The 25549-nt window shown below is 34.6% G+C and overlaps 1 protein-coding gene across 5 annotated transcripts in view; it reads left to right on the forward strand.

Annotated features, from left to right (window-relative positions):
• Positions 1 to 25549, forward strand: part of CCDC138 (coiled-coil domain containing 138) — a 51404-nt gene that overhangs the window by 15431 nt on the left and 10424 nt on the right. For 4 of the 5 annotated variants that reach the window (XR_013956404.1, XM_080612807.1, XM_080612804.1 and 1 more), the window contains 7 exons: positions 111 to 275; positions 1050 to 1166; positions 2285 to 2474; positions 6598 to 6774; positions 20164 to 20302; positions 20886 to 21049; positions 21328 to 21378. Coding sequence is in view for 4 of the 5 variants with exons in the window: in XM_080612807.1 (XP_080468933.1) it covers positions 111 to 275; positions 1050 to 1166; positions 2285 to 2474; positions 6598 to 6774; positions 20164 to 20302; positions 20886 to 21049; positions 21328 to 21378 (1003 nt within the window). In the remaining variant the exon portion in view is untranslated. Of the gene's footprint in view, positions 1 to 110; positions 276 to 1049; positions 1167 to 2284; positions 2475 to 6597; positions 6775 to 20163; positions 20303 to 20885; positions 21050 to 21327; positions 21379 to 22067; positions 22854 to 25549 lie in introns of those variants that run through there. The other variant, XM_080612806.1, reaches the window with a different exon arrangement.

A 25549-nucleotide genomic window follows, 5' to 3' on the forward strand; every position in this document is an offset into this window, starting at 1 on the left:
CATAATATCTCAGAACTAATGTACTGATATGTTTCAGTCTGTTACTGTTTTGGCTTAGAGAAATCATTAACTTAAAAGCTGAAATATCTGGTGTTGTGTATGTATTACAGCTACCAATGAATTCTCAAGTTTATGAGCTCCTAACTTTTCTTATGGATTGGATCTCAGACCAGCATCTTAGCAAAATAAAAATACATGAAGAAAGAGGGGAGAGTCATAAACCTCTGGCTATCGAGACCTCAAAAAAGATCTGCACCCAGGAAAGATGTATGAAGGTAAAGGGGTTTGGATTATTTGCTCGTGTTAATGTTTTCAGATTTATAGGTTTTTTTACGTGGCTCTGAGAATATAACAGGTCAGCCTGTTTTATACATGCTTTTGATACAGTGATTATAAAAGAAAGTCACTGTTAATAAGTCAGTATTTATTCTGGCAGTGTGATGTAATAGATAATTTGGCATTTGTAAAGCGTACAGATAATTTTTTGTTCAGTCTCAACTTGAGAGTTTCAGTATTTTATTTCAAGTCACTTCTGTCAGTTGATAATGTCTTGTGTTTTATGTGTACGTAATTCCTTTTTTCAAAGAAGAGGAACAAGTCTAATTTAAAAATTTGATGCCTATATTAGATATTGAAGTTTCAATTTATAACTGATAAAAGGTGATACTATGCTATATTTTTAACACTTCTATTGTTTTCTTTCTGGGGATACCAAGGCTTGGAAATCAGTGAGGTTGTTTGGAAATCTTCTTTTACTGTTTTTTCTTAGTTATATCTAAGATTTATAATTATTGAGATTGGATTTACTGAGATTGAGCATATAATTTTTTTTTTATTTTTTTTTTTTTACTTTTGCATATAAGCCTCTGTAAAATTTAAAATCTCTGTATGTGTGCAATTCTATTATATGTGTTGGATCTGCCCAGTGAGTATTTTCATATGTAATCTGTTAAACTCCAAGAGAAAGTTGTGAGTCCTGTTTGTTTGTTTTTCACTTATACATTAGTTTCATATCCTGCATGTAATTTTACTTCTGTATATTTTTTCAGCTTCTGCCTACAGCTACTGAGCAACTCCAGTGGATGCCATTTGTGAATTCCAAACTACACTTGCCTATAATTAAATTTATGTACTGGTCTATAAGACAGTTAGACACTGGTGTTCAGGTAAGATAAATAGTCTTTTTGCAGTATGTTGGGGGTTTTTTAACATAAATTCATAGAAGATATTAATAGGTTTTTTGTTTTAAGTATGCGTGAAAAGTGGATGCTTTCAGGTAGTATATATATAAAACCTGTGCTGTCTTTACAAAGCGTAAATTAACAGTGTTTGCCACAGATAAATGGCAAGTGAAAAAATAAATTCTTTTTCAAGCTAATTTTAAATTTTGCATTGTGTATCTAAACATAATTTTCTTAAGTAGTTGATCTCTTAAGTGGTGTCTAAGCATCTCAGAAATTACATTTTTACATACGTATTTACAAAACTTTTGCATTAGGAAAGACTTATCAGGTTCACTTTATGCATGGAATTTGTGGAAAGTGATGGAGTAAGTGTGTGACAAAGCTGGAAAGTAATTTCAATTTTTATGTTCTCTGTTCAATGTCTAACCTCTATGCACTCCTTATTCTCTGACTAGACTGCTGTAAGAAAAGATCTAGCAGTATAATAAAGGAAAAGACAGTAGACATACTGTAGAGACTCGGTATAGTGCACAGTGCTTTCAATAGTGCTTTTGCTAAAGCAAAGGTAGGAAATCTTGTAAATATCTTGAGTTTAAATTTAGTAGAATAGTGAGCTGTTGGTTTTATTGCTAATAGGAAACTGTATTTTAAATTAGCATATTGTGAAGTTTGATTCTGAAGTAATATTTCTGTATAGTTTATGATGAAAAGGCTAATAGATCTGAGCTGTAGAGTGTTCTTAAGGTTCATGATTAGACCTTGATTCTGTAAGTTGCTTTTAAAAGATATGATTTCAGGCAGCCTTATAAAATAGAGTTGGCTGAAGATGAGCTTGTTCTGGAACCAGAGGCAACTTAAATAATGTCATTGTGTCAGGGGCCCTCATTAACTAGTTTTCTTATGAAGTATGTGTTGATATGATACAGTGATAATGTTGTTCAGCTGCTTTTGTGACACAAAGTAGTACAGATTATATTCTAATACCTGGTCAAACAATTTGCTATCTACTATTTAATCAGCAGGGAAACATATGTATCTCTATATAGTACACAGGATTTTAATGTGTTTCAATGGTTACACTCTGCATTTTTTTGAAACAGCATGCAACAATGGTATCAACAATGAGGAGACTTGGTGAAGATATTTTCAAAGGCATAGTAATTAAGGGAAACCCACATGGTTCTGAACAGTCTACAGAGAGTAAATCAAAATCAGCAGCTTTTTTTAAGAGCTCCTGTATGCCTTTGAGATTTCTCTCAACTTTAATTGTGCTTAAAACAGTGACACAAGGTAAGTTCTGCTTTTTTTAATATTTATTTCAGTCTTGTGCCTGGACAAAAAACATTTCAGTGATACTGTAGAGTCTACTATGCTCTATTAGTGAAAAGTGGGTTTACTTGAGTTTTGCTACCTTGTGAAGCAAAATATATTGGAAACAAGTATGCATCTTGCTATTAATCATTTAACGTTGGAATTTGCATGTTCCTTTTAATACAATGACATCTTGTCAGACAAATCAACGTTTCTGAAGAAGGAGAAGAGAGATGTTGGTAATTCTGTCAAACTGTCACTGCAGCAGCAATTGGTTTACCAAGATCTTTGTTGCATTGAATTGCAAAGCTAGTTGCTCTTCTATAAACTAAATAGCGGATTTTGCACATTTGTTTACCTATTCCTGAAAGGCTGATCATCTGCAGTGCCAAGTGTTTATTTTCTGACATATTAGTTATCTTTACAGATAAATTGGATGTTCATAGGTATTTCTTATGTATCTTTAATGACACAGAGAAAGCCACTCGTGTAGTGGATGGTAATTGTTGGATCTAATTGTGATACAATGCATGTCCTGAAATCGCTTTGTGTTTTGGTCTAGTTTAGTATACAGTCCAAACTCCAGCCCTAACCTGTCTGCTGCTCCCCTCTTCTCCTACCAAGTCTGGCGCTGCAAATGGCTATCCATAAAATACTATCTATATTGAAAACTGCTATGCCATGAAACTGTCAGTTCTTGGTGCAATTGTCCTTTTAGATTTCACTGTTAAATAGACTCATTTCCAAAGACACCATGTTCTATTTACATTAAAATGTTTTAGACTTCAAAGCCACCTGTCAAATGGCCTTTTTATCCAAATTATTCCAAAATTCCTATGTTGATGTAGCATAGTAATGTAATACTTTGTTAACAAGGTGAAAGCAAACATCAGGAGGTAACGGTTCTGAAAATAGTGTCGTCTTCTTCAGGTCATGACAGGTTACTCTGCTTGTGCAGTTTTTAAGATGCTGTAGCAAACCTTCTCAGTGGGGCCTTCTTTAAAAACAGATGCTGTCTGAAAAGACTAAAAGATTTTTGTTAAAATGATGACAGAAATTGACTTTCTTGTGAGCTCTGAATGTTGAGCACGCTATGAGAAGAGGCACAAACTCAGATTTTTAATGCTTTTCTTCCTTATCCTTTTGACATAGAGATTGGTATATACTTCTCTGTCAGAACCCAGAGAAGAAAGACCTTAAATCCATCTGACTTACAGAGGTATTTTAATAACTGATAGATTAACTTTGATCGTTTAAACATTCTTCCCTATTTCTAATTTATATACGACTTCTTTAAAAACTTTAGCAGTAGTACACAATCTGAATTAAGGTTCTTAATTCTTAAATTTGCAGATTTGATGAGTAAGCCCAAAGAATGTCTTACTTTGACTTCTTTTATTATTTTTCTTTTTTGACTTAATTTTGTCAATTCAATAATGGCTTAAATGATTGCTATAAAACACTTCTGTTCACCTGTGCAGAAAGAGTCATCAGCATAAAAGCAGCAGAGTTGATAACTTCTGAATGCTAAATGCAATATAGTTGTCACATATTATCAAGTTGAGCTTCTGACTGTATAAAGACTTGATTTTTTTGTGTAGTTATATCTTTGAGGGGAAAAAACCCAATAAATGTCTTTGTAAGCAATATAGTCCAAACAGCCTTCAATGCCTGTTAGAGGATTATTGTATCTGAAACAGCTACATCATTTTCAGCTCACACTTCTGCCTTTTATTGATTAAAAAGTAATGGGAGGTTGAGGATCACAGGGCATACAACTCCTTTCACTGTGAGGGGGTTTTTTCCACTTTGTTCCCAGGATCCTCCCACTTTTCACATTTGCAGATGTGTATAATAATAAAGTAGGATTCTCTACTTAGAACTTACATAATTTTGTGTTGGCAATAAAACAGAGGAAGTTGTGTCTTCTCTGCCTCATGAGAGAGGGAGAAGGTAAAGGTTTCAAAGTGACATAATGAGTTAACAAGAGTCAGATTGTGTCAGGACAGGGTGAGAAAAAGCTGTGGAAAATATATCTCAAATAATAGAGTAACTGTCCTCTCAGCTGATTTGTTAACTGCTGCCTTCAGTTATGAAGCTTTTTCTCTGTTCAAAGGAAATAGCAAGCCAGGTGTTGCAGATCCTTTTTATGGAAGTCAGGCAGAAAACACTAATTATATACCATCAAGAGCAGGTGTAAGAGGTGATTATTGTCTACCTGCAGCAACTTAGGAGTACTGTGGTGCTGCATAATTGGGGTTTTCTGCAAGAATAACTGTTACAGGGATAGCATAAGAATTAATGATAAATAAATAAAAATAACATTTTTCCAACTGTTTATGATGCTAACCACTTATTTTTCCCTTTTCAAAGACATTTTGAAAGCACAGATCGTTTTGATGGCAAATAGTTTTAAGTGGGGTTACGACTTAGCAAACTGACCTAACTTTAGAGATGGTCCTACTTTGGGCAGGAGGGTTGGACTAGATTCCAACTTAAATTATTAATTCATTGTATTTTTGCTATCTCTTTTAATTAGAATGGTTTCTATTTTAAAACGTTATTACTACTAACATATCCGCTCTGCTAGTCAAACAAAGAAATGGAAACAGGTTACAGAGATGTTAATTTTCAAGGTAATCCTTGAAAACCATGCCAGAATGTCAAAATCCAATGCCTACTTTGGCATCTGATCTTTTTTTCAGTCTCCTGCATGAAATATGTTATGAATTTTGGGCCATTTCTTAGCAGGGATCTACACCACAAAAGTGCTTCAATCTCTGGCATAGCGAGTGACACTAAACAGGGGCGCCAAAGATTTTAAATCCATAGGTAATGAACAGTGTTCTTGTTCATACAAGTCATACTTCTGTATTAGATGGTTGAGCAGACTAGTATGACTTTATGCTTAACTGACCTGTGGAGTATTTGTATTGTGAGTCTCTACAGTAAATACCAGATATAAACATGGTAGAAATCCACCCTTGACTTCATTAATGAACAAATGCAGTATTTCAGCTGTCGGAGGAAACTATTTCAGTCAAGATATTTTGGTGAAGCATGATAATTACTCTTAAATTGAGACTCACATTTCTAGAAATGTTTGATAAAAATGATAAAAAAGAATTGCAAGACGAAAAATAGTTATTGCAGAGACTTAACCTAAGCAGATGAATGCTGTTGATTAGAGTGAATTAGTTTGGTTTCTCATGGTCTCTTTACTGCTGTTTTCTCTAACAGGGAAAATAAGTTTCATTGTTAAACATATGTCAAATATCACTGTGTATGAATTTTGATCACTGTCATCACATAGCACTAATGATTTAGTGATAAAGTAGCACATTGGTTTTGAACATAGATCCCATTTCCTTCAGAGTCCGTATCCAGCAGATGGCACTCTAGTTAAACTTTTGCTACAGAATAAATTGTTTCCTTGTACTTAATTTTCTGCACTCCAGATGATCAATGCTGTTCCAAGATACTAAGAAAGATCTGACATCAGGAAATTAAGAAAATTGGATCGGCTCACTTAATCTACATTCTGCATATAATTTAGTGCACTCGACAATGGATGGGTGTGTAAAATATGTGCACTGAAGCTTAAACTATAGCTTTTATAGAAAGGAATCAGAGTAGTTGCTCTTGGGCAGCATGGTCTAATGTGAGGCATCCCTGCCCATGGCAAGGGTTTTGGAGCTAGATGATCTTAAGGTCCTTTCCAACCCTAACCATTATATGATTTATGAAATTAATTGCTCTTATTCAGACAAATTAGCCCTTAACTCCTTTAATAGAAGTTTCACAGATGTTGAAACTAACATTGTCTCAAACTATGCATGCTTGTAATTTTCTCTTAAGCAATTTGTAAGCGTAATTTTCTTCAACGTATGAGTTGTAATTTGTCTTTTTCCTCACTTACAATAAAATGTTAAGGAATAAAAACAAGTAGAGGATGTCTTTAAATAAAAATGAAATTTAATATTTTCAGCCATTTAACTTGCCGAGAATTACTGAAACAGTAACTCTCAGGGTAGTTGTTCACATGTTGCTTAATGGTGCTATATTATAGAAGTTTTATTGCCTTTATTCTGATATCTTACAGTGGATTACCTGGCTCAGGCATTTGATTCCCTTCGAACAGACTTGAAGACAGATGAAGGGAAGGCCTTATTTTTGGAATACCAGTGTATGCCTATTATATTAAGTCACTTAAAAGTATCCAGTAGAGGTCTGCTTTCCAGTGCTCTTGATGGATTACTTCAGATGACCACAGAATCTGGTAAATTTGGATAATTAATAAAAATAAAAAAATAATGAAAACTGGTGAAGTAAACAGAAATACAATGTGAAAAATAACAGAATTCTGCTATGTAAATATTCTAATCTAGTATTAGAATTTGTTTGTATCATGTAACTTTATCAGAGACATAAAATATGTTTCTGAACTGTCTTTCTCTGAGTTGTCTTTTCTTTTCCCTCCAAGTGCCTATGCTTTATATTTTGTCCTGGTTGATTTCTATTTATTTATGTGAAATTTTTCATTGCTATTTTTAGGTTGGCTTTTCTATTTATTCCACTGAATTACCTTGCAGATGTTTTTCTTTGAAGTCAGGCTGTGCCAAGGAAGCCGTATCATGAAAACTTGCCAGCAGGTGGAGATAAAAAATAGGCTTTATTTAATTTCTTTTTCTAGTTTGAACAGCTCATCCCCAATCATTTTTTAGTTTCTGATAATTGGAAAGGGCCTTTTTGGAAGAGATGGTGATGTTTTGCTGTGTTTTACTATGCTGTCACCTTGTAAAGGGTTTATAATCTCGTTTGTCACAGCACTTTTCCAAGTGATACAGGCTAAGAATCAGTTGATAAACAACTGGATGAACATATGAAGGTAGTGAGGCATTCCAGTGCCGTGTTGAATAAACCTTCTGACTGGTTTGGGTAGGGTTTTTTTTTAAGATAGGAATTACTCACTGTCTTCTAGAACAGCAAAGGGGAAGGGGCTGCTGCTATTTTTGAAATGTATTGTTATTTTGGAAGTATTTTGTTGCCAGGCATTGTAGTGGTAAAAATAGCAAGCATGTTTGACTTGGGATGGAATAGCATTGAGTTAAAAAGCCATTTTGTACTGATGTGAGTCGCAGAAAAACTAAAGTTTTAATCTTACTTGCAGGCTCTTTTTCGGACATATAGTTAGTGTGGTCTTACACTGAAGTATTCTTTCTAATAGTCATAACTATGATTGGTAAAGTGACTAGGAAAGAGATAGTTGTATGCACAAAAGTAAGCTGAGCAAGGTGGATGGTGTCTGATATTACTTTGGGTAATGCCAATAAGTAACAGTACATCTTCTGTTACCTAGCAGTAGTCGTGATATACTAAATTCCTGAAGTTTGAAGAATAATGGAGATACATTGTGACTCACATTTTGCCTTGTTGCTTCTCAAAGAAGATGTATTATATGTGAAATCAGGGAAGGGAGGAGTAATGTTTAATTGAATTGACATTTGATTGAGAATTTATTTCTCGGCAACTGGATATAAAGCCTTATGCAGGGCCTTTTCTCTTTAGTAGAATAAATAGTCAGTACAGTAGTTACAGGCATATTCTGCTCTTTTCCAATACATAGTGTGTTGCAAGAAATTGTTAGCAATGAGAAGTAGTGTTGTTGGTGGGAATTCGATATTTTCATTCCTATATAAGCGTCCTATTAAAAAGTCATTAAAAGACAAACTAGAAGGTGGCAGTGAATATTCAGAGAGCTCACTGTGATAGATTAAAACAGGAATTTATGATTTTGATGCTGTATTGGTGTGCAGCCTTAAATATAAAGTTGTAGGTAGTTGGCCATATACTAAAATATGCAATATTATTACCCAAAAAGACAGTGTCTGACCAACAGGACGCAAAGTCTAGGCTCTCTTTTTTTTCTCCTGTAAGATACGCAATCACAGGCATTCTTTCAACTTGCTGCAATAATTTTCAATTGGAGTATTCAAATATTTGCTCAAAAATATTACCTTTAGAGCTGAAATGATCTGAAGTTCTGTTGGAAAAAAAGGTTTTAATTTTTTTTTTTTAAGTATTTTTAAAGATTCAAATTTCAGTTGGCCAGGTTGAAAGGTGTGAATCAGATGTGAAATAACTACTGTGTTGTACTACTCTTCCCTGTAACTGCATGTACCTTCTGTTATCGTAAGCAATGAATGCTAATGGTTCTGTACAGTCCAGGCCTGTCTGAGGTCCTCATGTAGGTTCTCTTTGCTGTAAGAAATATCTTGCTCATGTTCCAGAAATGAAACCTAGATTTCCCTCATATATTAAGGAAAATTACTTAAGCTGCATATGAAGAAAGTACCTACTAGTCTAAGATGAATATTTCTGTTGCTAAAAATTATAACAGTTTGCAGTACTGCTTAAGCGCGTTGACTGATTTGGTTTCGGTGTGCACGTTTTCAGATTTTAGATCAGTATCATTGCTTTTGGTTTTAGAGTAGATGTGGTACAATGGGTCCAAGATCCAAGTTCCCATTGTGAGTTCATACAACATTAACAGTGCTGATAAAGCATTCAGTTACTGAAAATATGATGTCAAATGCAAGAGTTCAGGCATTGTTATCATCTGTTTCCTATCAATGTACAAGATCTTAATGGCGAATTAAAATTAACAGTCTTACTGTTGTGTATCTTACTGGTACAAGAGAACTTCTGTTTCAGTTTATGTTCATGCTATAATAGTCTTGTATCTGGTTTTTACATCTTCTGGTACTTCTGTGGATTCTGTTCACTTCTTTTGGTGATAATATTTGAGGAAAGAAACTTTGCAATTGAGTGAGTTCTTACCCTAACCATTTGCTTTCTGTTAGTAAATACTTGCTTCATTTAACCTAAGCTAGAAACTTTATAAGTAGCTGAAATTGAGTTGTAGGTAATTTTTAGGATAGAAAATGTAATTTTAAATAATTTATGTTTTATTTCATGCCATTTGCATGCTGGAGTGATTCTTTTCCTTCACATGAGCTCAGTGACCTAAGTTGAAATCTAGTTGGTTTCGTCTATCAGTGGAAGCAATACGTTGCTTTTAAATTCCACATTTGGAAGAGTTAACAGCTTGTTATGAACCTGACAATAGAAAATCAGCTCAACAAAGGTATTTTATCCCTTTTCTCTTACTGCATTCTGCTAATATTTTTACCTAAAAATGTCCATAATGGTGCATAAGTTGGTCCATTTCAACCTGTTAAGCCTTCTATTTTAAATGTCCTTTCCAGTAGCTGATAAAAGTGAACACAGCACTGGAGCAGCAGTTTAGCTATATTTTCACTGTAGCTGTCTATCATTATTTTTTCTGTTTCATGGTCAGGTGGGATGAATGCCAGTTCAGGTTTATCATTTTCAGTCTCTTATTTGGCTCTCCATACCCATTACTGGGATTTCAATCCATGTTTGTTTTCTGGAGGGTGCCTGTGTTTCCTTTGCTGGAAAGATTGACTGATTAAAAGCAGAATCAAGGTAGCAAGTCCTGCAGGGTATTTTTAATGGTGGTGGTATTTTGCTTGAATCTGAGGCTTGAGATGAGTGCCTTAAGATTCTACTTGATCCTTCTTTTTGATCTTTGAAACTAATGAGTGGTCTGTAAAGACAGCTTTCTTGGATCCCATTGAGTAAAATGGGAAGGGATACATTCCTGCTCTTTTGACAGGGATGAAAGATTTTGGTACCAAAGATTTTCTTACCTTAGTTAAGGAAAGCAGGCTACCAAGCCATGATGTTTGGTTTTTAGTCCCATCTTTAATCTATGAACCTGCCTGAAGGTAGAAGTAAGAACAAAACCATCTCTGATAGTACTGTCACAGAAAATAGATTTAGTTTCTTGATGAACTCTGAATGTGCTTGGTGATAGATCTCCACAAATGTAGTGCTTTGACTGCCTTTGAAATTTTGGGAGCAAAATGTATTAGCTGCTAAATACTGATATGTTTCAGTTTAGTCAAAAGGCTTATAGCGTATTTATTGCTTAAAAAAACTCTTACCATTTCCCACTTAAATTACTATTGAAATTAATTTAATAAATAAATTACTAGTTCCTTTAAATCATCCAAATTTTTACAGTATGACACCAGTGGCTTCCAGAGTATCTTCATACCCCAAAGTTCTCTTCCCAAGACTGCATATTTCTTTTATCAACAGATAAAACAGATCTTGTTTCTAGGACGGTAGTTGCAGCACCCTGTTCAATAGAATTCCTGGATGCCAGACATGAAACATTTTCTGGAAACAAGCTAGTAATAAATAGCGTGACCTCAGCAAGAAAATTTGCTCTGTGGGTGTTGAAGAACACCACATCATTAGTATTAAATCACCCTGTAGTTGAATATGTGTCATATACAATCTTGTTGAATGCGGTTGTTCCTGTCATCTCGCTTCTTATGCAGCTTCCTGTGCTTTTTTTTACTTGTGAATCAGTTAAAAGGGTTCCAAAGGATATAGTGAATTTGTAGTCACCTATCAAAAATACCTCTGTTGAGCTGTGGCCTGGTTCATGCTTGATTTGAGATCTGCTACTCAAATCTGATATCAAGCACAGAGCTACCTGCCTCAGTTTCACCCTTTGCACTTTTGCACAAAGACAGTATGTCTTAAATTCCTCCTGCAGTGATGGCTAACTTCTGTCACGTAGATTAGTACGTTCCCCTTTCCCAACCTTATGTTCATTCAAGGAAATCAAAACTTCCTCATTAGACATTACAAAGCACTGGCCTTTGCTTTAAATAAACCTTATGTTGTCTTCAAGCTTACTTCTGTTTTACGGAGAGAATATTTTGCATTAGTGTGTGCTTATTTGCAAATACGCAAGTGCATATTGGAAAAAAAAAATCTCTAAATGACTCTCATGTTCACTCTAAGATGTATTCTCATAGGGCTTAAGTATGATTTCTTAACCATATTAACATTGCTTAACAGTTTTAGTAGCTGCAGAAGTGAGCTGTATTTAAACATTAACTGAACCTTACTTACAATTTTTTTTTTATTTTTTTTTTATTTTTTTTTTTTTTTTTTTAAGAAGAAAATATTATTGGCATGGATAACCAAGTCTGTGTCCACATTTATCCATCTTATAGGGGAGTTAAGCCAGTGGAGATAAAAAAATTGTCTCCATAGCAAGAAGTTGTAATTACTTACTTGTAAATTGAATTTAAGGCCACTTCCAAACCAAACCATTCTGTGATACTACAAATCTTTTTATGTTTACTGCTTATATGGACACTCTCTCTCTTCCTTCATGTTAGGATGCTTCCATGACTAATGCTAGGTATTCTACAGTTCACACTGATCAAGTGCTTCTAAAAATCAGTGGTTGGAATCTATTAGGGAAACCCAAACCTACTCTTTCCTTTTTTTTTTCCCTTGAGTCTTTGCATTTTGAGACTTTAAAGACTACAAGCAGTGAAGGTATGAAGTAAAAAATGCCTGTATGCTTAAACAGATTAAAAGTTAAATGTATTTTTCAGCATATTATCTTTACTCGTTACTTTGCAGGATTGAAACTTTTCAAACGAGCTTATTCTGCAGTACTGAAAGGGTAAAAATGTCAAGTCTGTAAATAGCCATACGAAGGTAGGATTCCCCCTCACCTGTGTGAAAGGCAGATGTGAAATTGTCCTGAGGAACTGTGTTTGAAGCTATAGCAAACGAAATGATTTACAGCTTATGTGGGATAAACATTGAAATACAAGCCATTTAAAAGGAAATCCTTCCTCTATTATCCTGTCTTACCTTTGTGATTTTTTTACTCATTCTTCTGAAAACAGGGAATAATTATGTTGGATTAATATATGTCTATTTAATATTTTAACCACAGATAAATATCTCTATTAATATGTCTAACTGTTAAATACTGCCTGTGATAATGTTAGGACCAACCTGTATATTTGCTTAAAGCAAGCAAGTACACCAAAAGTTTGCACACATTTTTGTTGTTTTTATTTTGTATTTGACTAGCAGAACTACTATACTTAGTAGCTGACTTTTCAAGGTGAATTTAGAGCAATGTCATAATTGAAATAATTTCATAAAGGCTCTCTTTTTTTTTGTTTTTTTTGAAGTAGATAGTACAATTTGTGCAGTTTGAGTAACATCTATGCATTGTCAGAGTTCGGACTTCATTTGCGCACTTACTTGCAATCTGACCTTACAGAATCACAGGTTATGCCAGGTTACATTTATTTATGCAAAGACTTCCTTCTTATTAGACTTTGTCACTGACTTTGAAATACTGTTAGTTCTGAGCTAGTTATTGCAGGTGTGGAGATACAAGAGTAGAGGAAACAAGGCAGGCAAGATGTGACAGAAAAAGTGTTAGAACAAAGTTCCTTTAGGTGTCCTCTGTAAGAGAGTTGTGATTCCTTCAGCAATTCTGGTAGTTCATTAGGCTTTTTCTAGTTTTTTGAGCAAAGTAACCCATAATACTGCATAGCTTCAATTTATAATGCTACCTAGGTTACTTGTAAAATGGTGGGTTTTTCTCTCAGGCCTCATTAGAATCGGTCTTTAATGGTTAGACCATGTTGGTTGCTCACAGACATACTGAGTTCAATTAGCACACCAAAAGTTTTCATCCTGTCATGTTTCTAATCAGTGATTTTACAGGAAAAATGTTTGTTGCTTCTTAGTGTATTGTCTTTACTCTTCTGCTATTCCAGCAAGTAAGGTAATTCTGTTTTTCATTTATTTTATACCTGTTACCTAAATGAGCAATTCCAACATGGAATTTCATTTGACTATTCCTGTTTCCATGCCACAGTCATTAATTAATACACTAAATAAGCACCATTAAAGAATCAGTATTTAAAATTCACTTCTCAAAAGAAAGTATTTTGTTTTGCTTTTAGCCACGTTCATAAGCTACACACCTTTCAATCCTTTTACTAACTGCCATCTTCTCCATATAATATGTGTTGTCCTCTACGTGCCTCATGATGGCAGTCAAGGTGATCTGCTCCATAACCTTTTTCGGCACTGAGATCAAACTGACAGGCCTGGAGTTCCCCATATCTTCCTTTTAGCCCTTCTGGTAGATGGGCATCGCATTTGCTAACCTCCAGTTAGCTGGGCCCAACTTGGTCAGCCAGGACTGCTGGTTAATGATGGAAAGTGGCTTGGTGAGCACTTCCACCAGCTCCCTCAGTACCCTTGGGTGGATCCCACCTGGCCTCAGATAATTATGTGTGTCTAAGTGGTATAGCAGTCACTGACCATTTTCCCTTGGATTATGGGGACTTCATTCTGCTCCCTGTCTTCTAGCTCAGTAGGCTGGGTACCCTGAGAACAATTGGTCTGACTATTAAAGACTGAGGCAAAATGGGAATTAAGTACATCAGCCTTTTCCTCAGCCTTCGTCACTATGCTTCCTCCCACATCCAATAAGGGATGAATATTTTCCTTAACCCTGTTTTTGTTGCTAATATATTTATAGAAACATTTTTGATTGTCTTTTATGGCAGCAAACTGATTAAGTTCTAGTTGGGTTTTGTCCCTTCTAATTTTCTCCCTGCATAACCGCATGACATCCTCATAGTCCTCCTGGGTGGCCTGCTGCTTCTTACGGAGGTCATAAACTCTCTTCTTTTTTCCTGAGTTCCAGCCAAAGCTCTCTGTTCAGGCAGGCCAGTCTTGCCCACCGGCTCATCTTTCTGCACATGGAGACAGTGACAGCCTGCTCCTGCGCCTTTGAGATTTCCTTTCTTGAATAATGTCCAGCCATCCTGGACTCCTTTGCCCTTCAGGACTGCCTCCACTGCGACTCTGTCAACAAGGCCAGAGTCTGCCCCCTGGAAGCCCAAGGCAGCAGTTCTGCTGACCCTCTCCTTACTTCTCCAAGAATTAAAAAATCTATTAGTTTGTGTTCTCTATGCCCAAGACAGCCTCCAGCCATCACATCACCCGCAAGTCCTTCTTTGTTCACAAATAACAGGTCCAGTGGGACACCTCCTATAGTTGGCTCCCTCACCAGCTGTGTCAGCAGGTTTTCTTCCACACACTGTAGGAACCTCCTGGACAGTTTGCTGTATTGTACTTCTGGGAGACGTCTGGTAAGTGGAAATTCCCCATGAGAACAAGGGTTAGTGACAGTGAGACTTCTCCCAGCTGCTTATAGAATATTTCATCTGCCTCTTCATCCTGGTTGGGTGGTCTGTAACAGACTCCCACCATGATGTCTGTCTTGTCATTCCCCCTGATTCTTAGCTGTAAACTACTCAACCCTACTGTCACTGTCATCAAGCTCTAGCCCTCTCTGTTAGGTAGCCCTAACATAGAGAGCTACCCCATGGCCTATCCTTCTTTGCCTATCTCTTCTGAAGAGTTTATAACCAGCCAGTGCAGCACTCCACTTGTGGGAGTCATCCCACCATGTTTCCATCATGGCAGCTATTTCATAATTTTCCTGCTGCACAATGGCTTCCAGCTCCTCCTATTTGTTGCACGTGCTGCATGCACTGGTGTAGGTGCACTTCAGTTGAGCTATTGATCCCACCATCTCTTTGCAGGGGAAGCTGTAATTCCTACATAACCATTCCCAGGCACTTCTATTGATGTGTAGTTTCTAACACATCAGTAATCCTTGTGTCTTTGCTGACACATGGTTCTCCATCCCTTGCTTCCCCTGAGACAGTAGACCAAAGGACCTTGCTAGCACACCATATCTCAAACATTGGTGTGCTGCACCCACAGCTTATCTGTGGTGGATCTGGTTTAGTGAGATGGCCTTGCTGCCTTTTTTTATGTATATGGCTGGGAGAACTTTTTGTTTCTTACTGAGGTCTGCCTTGACCTTTTGTACTATCCTTCTTATCATAAAGATAGTTTCTGACCTCCAAGTCAGAAGTCCCTCCTTGTAGGCTTCTTTTCATTCCAAGCATGTCTTGTCACATAAGTATTCCTGTGATTCTTTTATTTTTATTTTTTTTTTTTACATTTTCTATTTTTTTTTTTTTCAAATTTTTTTTTTTGGTGGGTGTAACCTTTAGCTGCCATTTGAGAATGATATTGGTCTCCCATATGTCCTGTGTCTGCATTAATGTCTTGCATACTGTAGGAAACTTAACAGTAATTCAGATCATACTGAGATCAACACATACTGGGTGGCCAGCTGAAACTGCCACTTGGGCTCTCTTAACTCAGGGTCACCCATGTAAACATCTGCATTTGAGGTGCCTTGTGCTGAATGGAATGTCACCCTATCTCCACAATGCTTTAACCACTGGCACTTGATCAACCTGGCTATTGATTATAGGAAAAAAAGTTAAATTCAGCAAATGTTTCAAGTCATACAGTTGATTATTAGCAACATGTGATATTACTGTTTCCTTTTAAGTGTTAATGCTGTGATGCATAGTTGTTAGTTAACTTTTCTATGCTAGCAGACAGTGTTGTGTGACTCACTTGCATTGCTGTCACCTGTTCTCCAATCTCCCGGCAGATCCTCATGCAATTAGAAATGATGCAAAATTGTAATGATTAATTTGTTAAAACGTGAACTTAGAGTTGGCATTCTGGATGGTCTTCATTTTCTGAGGAGTTTAGCTTTTGGTATAAAACAGAATTTTCCAGTTGACTATAGCTGGTGAGATTTTATGCTGTGAGTGACTGATTACTTTGAGGGTAAATTTCATACGAATTCTGTCAACATTGAAAAATTGCTTATCCTTCATTGCAGTCTACCAGTCAAGTTAAGCTAATGCAACTACAACATGCTGCAATTTTATTAAGGATACCAGCAAGGCTTTTGCAGATTAAATTGTGCCACATTCCTGTCAGGATGGACTCCAATTTAGTTTTTCTAAAGTAGTTAATAAAAACAAAATCTGTGCAGGTCTAGAATATTTAAAAATGCACCAAAATATTTAAAATGTAAAGCTTATATTCTTATAGCTCATCAGCTAGACATGGATTTAAATTATATGATTATTTTGTACATTTTCTGATTACTTAGAATATATTCTCCAAAAGGTTATCTGAAATGTATATATAAACAGTGTACTGAATGCGTGTCTTTTAAATGTGTACCTTTATTCAGTTTGTTTTCACGTTGTCATGTTTTAAACCCAGCCGGTAACTCAGTGCTGTGCAACTGTTTACTCACCCTTCCCCCTTTCCCCCTCCAGGCGGGATGGGGAGGAGAATCAAAAGAATGTAAACCCCATGGGTTGAGATAAGAACAGTTTAATAACTGAAATAAAGTAAAATATAGTGATAATAGAAAGAATACCAATAACAAAAACAATAGTAATAGGAAACAAGAGAAGAAATGAAAGCTCAGAAAACCCAGGTGATGCACAGTGCAATTGCTCCTCACCCACCGACCTATACCCAGCCCAACGGGAGCAGTGATCTGGGCCTTCCGAGTAGCTCCCCCAGTTCATATACTATACATGACATGCTGTGGTATGGAATACCGCTTTGGCTAGTTTGGGTCAGGTGTCCTGCCTCTGCTTCCTCCCAGCTTCCCATGCCCCTTCTCACTGGCAGAGCATGAAACTGAAAAGTCACTTGATTGAAGTAAGCATTACTTAGAAACAACTAAAGCATCAGTGTGTTATCAGCATTGTTCCCAGTCTAAAGCCAAAACACAACACTGTACCAGCTACTAGGAAGAAGAAAAATAAGTGTTACAGCTGAAACCAGGACACATAATTCAACTTTGCAAACTTTTAAAAATTATTTCTATAGTAAAAATCCTGTCTAATTAATTAATGCATATCTTTTACATTGGTTCATAAGTTTCATAGTCAAAACATTCTTACAGCATCTCTCTAATTATTATTTTTAAATGAAATCTTTTCAAGGAACCAGTAAAAGCAAGGCAGCAAAGAACTCTCCAGGTCAGCTGAAATGGTATTTGTTTACCCCTGCAGAAAAGGACTGTGAAAGCATTTTATGACTATTTAAGGAGTTTTATAGGAATAAATTGTAGGACCGCCCTCTTCTGCCCAACAGACTTGTTACCTTCAGATCTCTAATGAATCAGAATTCAGCTGACTCAGAAGTCATGTAAAATGAGAGGTTTCTAAAGCCATTTGTTTTAACAGGCAATGGAAAGAAGAAAAACCTTTATTTTCAAGTTACTTTTGGAATGTCAGTTATATTATGTGTATTTATGTGTTATATATATTATATATATAAAATATATATTATATTTAATTATATAATTATATAATATATCATTATATATTATATATAAATTATATATTATATATTATATATATTATAATATATTATATATTATATATTATATTATATTATATTATATTATAATATATTATATATATTATATATCATATTATATTATATTTATATTATTGATAATATTATTATATTAATATTATTATATAATAATATTATTATAATATATATTATATATAATATATTATATATTATATTATATATAAAATATATTATATTATAATTATATATTATAGAAATATATTAAATATATTATAATATATTATAATATATTATAATATATATTTATAATATAATATATATTGTATAAAATATTATATATTATATAATTAAAATAATATTAATATATAATTATATATAATATATATGTGTTATATATATTATGTGTTGTTATATGTGTATTTATAGTATAAATACACGTTTATTTACACTTTTCTTACCTTTCATAAGTAAGAGATACTGTCTCAAGTTTTTGTTGTTAAAACAGATTTCGCTAGTGGTGCAGTGCAGATAGATAGGACCATTTCTGTTTCTTGCAAATAGGCAGTCATTTGTAGGAGCCCTAGCAAGCTATAGAAGAATTTCTAAAAGTTGTAGTTCTGTATAATTTCTATAAAGTTATGATAACATAATTTCTAGTTCTAGGTTTTTCTTGCTTTAGAGAAGGTTATCTCTTCTTGGTACTTGTATAGAAGTGTTTACCTCAAACACTCTTAAGTGATGGAAGTACTTTGATATGAAGTCCTGTTAAGATAGTAGGATCATATTCGTTGTGCTTTGTGTATTTGCCATTTCTGTTTATAGTTTTGTCACCTCTTCTTATGGATTTTAACAAGTTAGACTTACTAAGGCATGATACCATCATACTAGAAGTTACTTCTGGGTTAATTATTTTTCCAGGTTTAAGACACTGCTGTGTGTTCTTAGTACTTCAAAGTTCTGTTATAGAGAGCAGTGATTCAATAAAGAGCACTGATTCTTGAGTGTATGTCAGTTGTGTATCACTTAACGGAGCGCACTCTCTGAACCCATGTAAGGATTTTCTGCTTGCTGTTATTGACAAGTAGCCCTGAGTTTTTGATATCACAATTTCTGAAAAATAATACCTTCTGCAGCATAAAATACAGGTTTTGAAAGATCTTCTTCCTAACAGTAAGGTCTAGGAGTTACTGGGTCCTTGTTAGAAATTAGTTGTTTAGGCTCTCAAGCTCACTTTAATTACCAAGTTGATTTTTTTTTTTTTTTTTTTTGGTCCCTATTCTGAACAGCTTTTCTGTGGCATTTCTTTTCATTTTGTACCAGTAAGCATCCTGAAATAAATTAAAACCTTGAATTTACTCCAAGGCTACTACTTATGTTTAGTAAGTTGTATGTCCTTGCACCAAGGAAAGGGAAAATTTTGACCAAAAGATACATCCGGCTTCTCTGTACTGATAAAAGCATCTTGACATCCTATTTATAAATTACAGTATTCAGCATATGTACAAAGGATTTTTTAATGTCTGTGTTTATTGGTTTATGCTGTAATTTGCATAGTGCAATTTCTTATTAAGTATAGCACATACAAAATGAAAAAAATATTTTTAACATACAGACATTAAAATGTTTTCCTAATGTGTATTCTGCTAATGCAAATGCCCTATGCTATGTGAAAGACTATTCATTTTAACAAAAAGAATCAGTTGTTACTTATTTTCTTTGTTTTTACTATAAATTAATATCAGAACCGAGAATGACATAAAAAAGGAACAGATTTAACCTTTTTCAGAAGCGATTTGATTTTGAGGAGTAGGATAGAGGGAAATGTTCAATGTGATTTAAAAATGCATCCACTATTTTAAGGGAGTTTTGTTGGTATTTAAATGTATTGAAGTGTTCTTATCCAGTTCTTACTTTTACCTCTCAAGTGTTATTTTGCCTGTCTTGAAAAAGAGTACGATGACAGTATTTTGACAATGAAAGGCTCCCAGGTATCACATTAGCTTCTACATGTACTGTCCTTGTCCATGTGATTTGCAGCAGCTTAAAGTATTTCCTTCTGAGTCTTTTTGCACAGCTTAATGTTCCCCTCACATGATCAAAAGGAAATAACCATGATAAATGAGCATTGAGTAAGCACATTCAAGATAAGAAATTTTATTTGAGTTTAAAATTGTTCTGTTTCCTGTTTTCCTTTGTTCTCAAGGGAATAGGCTTTGTTTTAATACAAGGGTTGGAAATGTCAGAACTCTATGGAACTCGCATTTTTTGCAGTTCCTAATTTTACCTGAGTTTTGCATCACATGCTCAGCATAAACTGAATTATTTTGTGCTTCTAATAGTTGGACAACACGAGGCACTTAAAGCCCTTTAAATGTATCTAACAGCTATTTTACTCTTCCCTGAACTGAGCTGTGTAATATAGATTTTTAATTGTTTTCTTTTACAGATTCTGTACAGCCTTTCCTGGAAGCCTGCAGTAATGAATCCTTCTTCCGAGCTTGCTCGCTTTTGCTTCGAAGTTCTAAGCTAGATACTCAGATTTTGGAAAAGCTGTGTGTGATACTGCAAAAACTCTCCAGAATAAAGTAATTCTTTATTACTATCATTCTGTTAGTTATTATTAGATCAGCAAACTCGAGGACTTTTATTTTTCTCCTTTTTCAAAAACTTATCTCGATTTTGCTGTTTATTTGTTCCACCATAGACAATGCTGGATGTTCTCTGTTAGCAGGTGGGGTTGGAATTAGGTGATCTTTAAGGTCCCTTCCAGCCCAAACCATTCTGTGATTCTATAAATTGCATTGGAAAGGTACTAAAAGTAAAATTAAAAATTTTTAATTTGTTGCTTTTAAAAACTTTTCACGAGTGTGAAACCCTGTTATAGCCTTTCTTTGAGCTTTCATTATACTACATGTTCACTTACTCAAATGAAATTATTTTTTTTGGTGACTTTTGACAAGATTTTTCTCACCATGCATTTGGTGCATTTTCTCACCATTTCACCTTCTGCTTAGAGACATTATACGCAATGTAGAATACTTAAATGAAACTCCCAATGTAATGCACATTTTTCTTCATTAAAAATACCATTTTCTGTAGAATCTTTATTGTTTAGATGAAACCTCTCAATTTTAAATTGACAACTATTTTATGTAAAATCTTTTGCAGAAGTAATAAGAAGATGTTTGAAATGTTTACTCTTCACCAAATGATCCAAGAACTGCACAGGACTGCAAATCCAGATCATGTTTTTCTCTGTATAAACCTCAACTCAATTCTGTTAAATTTGGGATTGTCAAGGAGTAACTCTCTTACCTCCAGTTTAAGCACAAGTCAGTAGCACTATCATTCAATCTGATTTTTGTTCTGTATAACTTTTACCAACAGCCTATGTTACTTGAAATTTGGAGTGGTTTTCTTACTGTTTTGTGTAAATTAATTAAGCAGAACCTCAGTAGTGTATAAGTTACTCTGTATTGTGTGGAATCTCATTAGTATTTCCCTCACTCACGAAAAGGAAAATGAAAAATTGCATAATATGTTAAATGGCTTTCTTCATTGAAAGAAATTAAAATAATGCTTCTGATCTGAATAATTTGTGTATCCTAAGGAACTGGATCCCTTGAGTCAGCAGATCAGAAATACCAGCCTTTCCTTACAGGTATGAATCTTGGTTTCCTTTGACTCTTCAGAGAGTTTATAAATTCATTTATTTATTTTATGGTTGATAAGTAACGGACAAGTATCTTATCAAATTATCTTTTGAGATAGAGTTGTAATATGATTTAACATAACTAGATATGTTGAATGAGAAATATTTTTTGTTTAATTTCAGAATGTTGTAGTGTTTTTTTGATCTTTTTATATGTATTTATATAACAGTATTTTATCCTGCTTTGTATGAATTTCTAGTGCCACTTTGGGTTGTAATATCTCTGCAAATGTAAATTTGCATTCATTCAAATGCCTGGTAATAGTAGTCCCCAATGTAAAATACTTTATTTTATTGTTTCTTCTATATTTTGTATTAATTTGCAATACAATCCTCATAGTACCCACATTTCTGCATGTAATGAATATGCTTTTCGTCTGCCACAGTTCAGTGTTCAGAAGTTCTTGCACGTAGGAAATAGGATACTACTTAAAAATTCAACTTAGTCTTCTGATTTCTGATTTGTACTCTAATTACTGAAACTCTTTAATTATAAAATTGAGGGTCTAGTTAAAATTTAAAGATCTGCTGTATGTTAGTTTTTCACTAAGACTGGCAGTATAAAACTTTAGAGTGGTTTACTTCTCAGTTCCAAACTTTTTTTTCCCCCCTTGGTTTTCCTTTGTATTTTTTACCAGAACTCTTTGAACTGAGTCTTTGAAGTTGAATTCTAAATGCAGATATTTTTCTAGCAATGTGACTTGCATTTCTGACAAGCTTTCCTATGAAAGGAGTCTACACTACATTTGGCACCATGTATGTCCAGAAAAGAGAACAAGCAGCACATATTTTTTGGGCAGGAAATGAATTCTAGGTAATTTTTAAATCACACTAAGAATAGCTAAAAGCTTTTGCTGACAGTGGATTATGTTTTGGAATAGGATTTCATCATCAGGTGTTTCAGAGTTCTGTCAGATTTACCCAAAGTGCAAAAGCTTGCTTATACCTTTGGCTGGAGACAAAACCCTCTTATTTAGGAAGTGTGTTCCTAGTCCTCATGTGCTTCTCCATCCGCTTGGTTATTAAAAATACTAGAAAATAAATAATGAAAAAAAGCTATAGAAAGTTGTTAGGTTTCCTGCATTCACAGAATGTTGATTGTGCTTATGGCTTTCAGCCTTCCTCACTGTGGTTTGTTAATCTAACCTTTTTTGTGGTACCAGTTTAACACTGTGTGTTCATCTAATAATTGCAAAGGTAATGCAGTAAAAGAGCATGATGTAGCTTTTACTATGGGTTCCTTGTGTTTTCTATTCAGTGGAATTTACAGTCTGACAAGATGAATCACCGTTCAAGTTTTTATGATCTAGAATGTTTCTGTTAAAATGCAAAAAAATATTTTTGAATCTGTTACATATTAATGCAATTAAATTGATTGATGAACTAAGGATAAGACAAATTATTTTGATCTTAGGTAAATTTTAACTGAGCTGTAAAGAAAAATAGAAGTTCTTGATTTAACATTCATATAATAGTAAACAAAGTGTCAGGAATAAAGAAATAAACTAATTATGAATATGAAGTGTCTTTTGAGGAATAGATACTTCTATAGATAAAAAAGCTGTAGTAAAGTTCCAAAATGTGCATATGATTTTTTGATGCAGGGTAATTCTTTGCTAAAAAATGAGAGTCACAAGTACACTCTAGTTAGAGTCGTATGAAGGCTATACTTGTGATGGTAGAAGTGATTTTTTTTGAAGCCAGTTCCTCAGTACACTGTCATAAAATTTTTCAGTGGAGATATTTGAAGAACATATACCATGGCATGATTTTTCCAAAATTTATTACTAATCAATCCGTGTTAAGGCAGAAATATTTATGAAGCCTCCTAATATCTAGAAAGGCAAAAGGATGAATTTGGAATTGGTTTTATTCGCTATCAGATTTTCAGTTTGTGTTGAATTGCATCTTTAAACATGCATGGGTTTATGGTACATGCAGACTATAAATACAAGTGAAAAGAATGTCTTACAAGATGTTTTCAGGATCAGAGACTTCAAGGAATGTAACATGTCAGTCTACCAAAAATGAAACTAAAATGATCAAAAATCATAAACTGAAATGGAGATTTTAGATCTATTCTGTTTCAATTTATAATTGGTTATCTAGAGTAACTTATGTTTTCTATGTTAGAAGCGTAGATAATCTGGCTTGCCTTCATCGTTAGGAGGCTGAAATATATACTGTGATAAATACTATACCAAAATCACAGTTATTTCTGTGTTTCTGCTTCTAAACATTTGGCATATCAAATTTTGTACACACCTGCTGGTTGCACTGTCTTGAACATCAATCCTGTGGGTCAGTCCACCCCAATTGTCCACACCAGTCCATGTTCTGGCCTTGCCCAAGCATCCCCATCCTTTTGTTGTTCTTCCAAGGCATCTTCGCAGTCTCTGGGGAAGGGGAACAGAGGAAATCAGTTGCATTCCCTACTGTCTTTTGTGTTTTTTTAAAAGAAAGACAGAGACCCTCACACTTCCAGGGAGCAGCCAGCTGATGAGTCAGAACATGTAGCTTCAAACTAGTTATAATCTTGCTTGCATATCATCTCCGGAAGTGACCAAATACCATTACTGGCATGAAATGAAGAAAGCTTCTGGTAGTCATAATCTGCCATTTTAAAGGAAGATAGAGTTGACCCATGATTTTGTGTTGCTGTCTTTGGAACAGCTGTGAGAGTCACCATTGGGAAAGTTAACGAGAATATTGCATATGCTTGTGTTAGGGTAGTTTTCATCACAGAAAAGGCCACCAAAGCTGAAGAGAAATTTTTTTTTTTTTTTTTTTGTTGCAAACTCATCTATTGTAGAATTGTCATCCCCTCACTGTTTATCAAAGGCTTCGTGTTGATAAATGGGCAAGACCATGTTTCAGACCTGATCTACAAAGTCTAGATTTGGCAGATCTGTAAGAAAGATTGTTCAGGGTGGACAGTTGTATTTGGGATGTTGGTACAGTTGTATTTGCAGAAGCTTGACAGATTTAAATAAAACAAGTTAATATTAGCCAGTCTGCACAGTTTTGCTCTGTTTCTTCATATTTGTGAGTTTTCACCAGCAGATAAAAGGTCTGTCTCTTAAAGTGGGATTTCACAATTAGGTTCCAGTTCTCCTTAACATGCGTCATTCTAAAGTTATATATAAAGGATTTCACAATTAGGCTCCAGTTCTCCTTAACATGCATCATTCTAAAGTTATATAACTGAATTCAATATATTATGGGGAAACATTTCTTATAGCAGATAATTTAACCTTGGAAGGTAAAAGTATGCTGAAGGCAACATATTTTTGACAAACTTTTATTCATGATCAGCATCAATGTCTGAAATGTATGATTTAACTTACCAGACCAGATTTAAAAGAAGCTCATAATTCAGAGTTATGACACTGGATCCTTTAATTATATACTGAATTTTTCACCTAAAACTTATACAGCTTCAAGGATTAATGGTCTGGTAGAAAGCATTTATCTTCAGGATAACATATTTAAACATAGTCCAGAAAACCTGAAAATATGATCTATGAAACAATCTGGTAGTCTTCTACTTTCCAAATGGTTAGAGGAACTACAATGGCAAAGCAGTGACCCCTTGTGCTCCTCTTAATGATATAATGCTCACGCATTTTAAAAACGAAAATTATTGTAAAAATAATAGTGCTGTGCAGTGTTGTGATCCTACCTTTGACATCCCCCCAAGAAATGCTGTGGTGGACAAAGGCATCTTCATGTGCTATACTGACTCTTGTATTGTGCTCTGTCAAAACCACCACTATCCACCATCAACAGTGAGCGTTAGGGGCTGATGAAAGCTTTAATGCCATCTTCTGACCATGGTTAGGAACTTTCCTGTTTATTAGACTTCTGTTTTTCACATAATTTTGAAAGCAAGTGTCTTGGATGTTTGGCCACCTGATCACTACTAGAAGAGAGAACTTTGAACAAAACCACTTACTGTTTTTACTTGCACCTCCTTTTTTTTTGAGTGAATGTTCCTGAGTCAAAATTTAACAAGACATAACTCACAAGACATTCTGATCTCTAAAGTCACACTGAGAGAATTACCTGGGAAAAAGAGATCCAAGAAGCCATATATATATATATATATTTTTTTTTTTTT

Source organism: Psittacula echo (assembly GCF_963264785.1).
Source record: "Psittacula echo genome assembly, chromosome: 3".
NCBI classification, from domain to species: Eukaryota; Metazoa; Chordata; class Aves; order Psittaciformes; family Psittacidae; genus Psittacula; species Psittacula echo.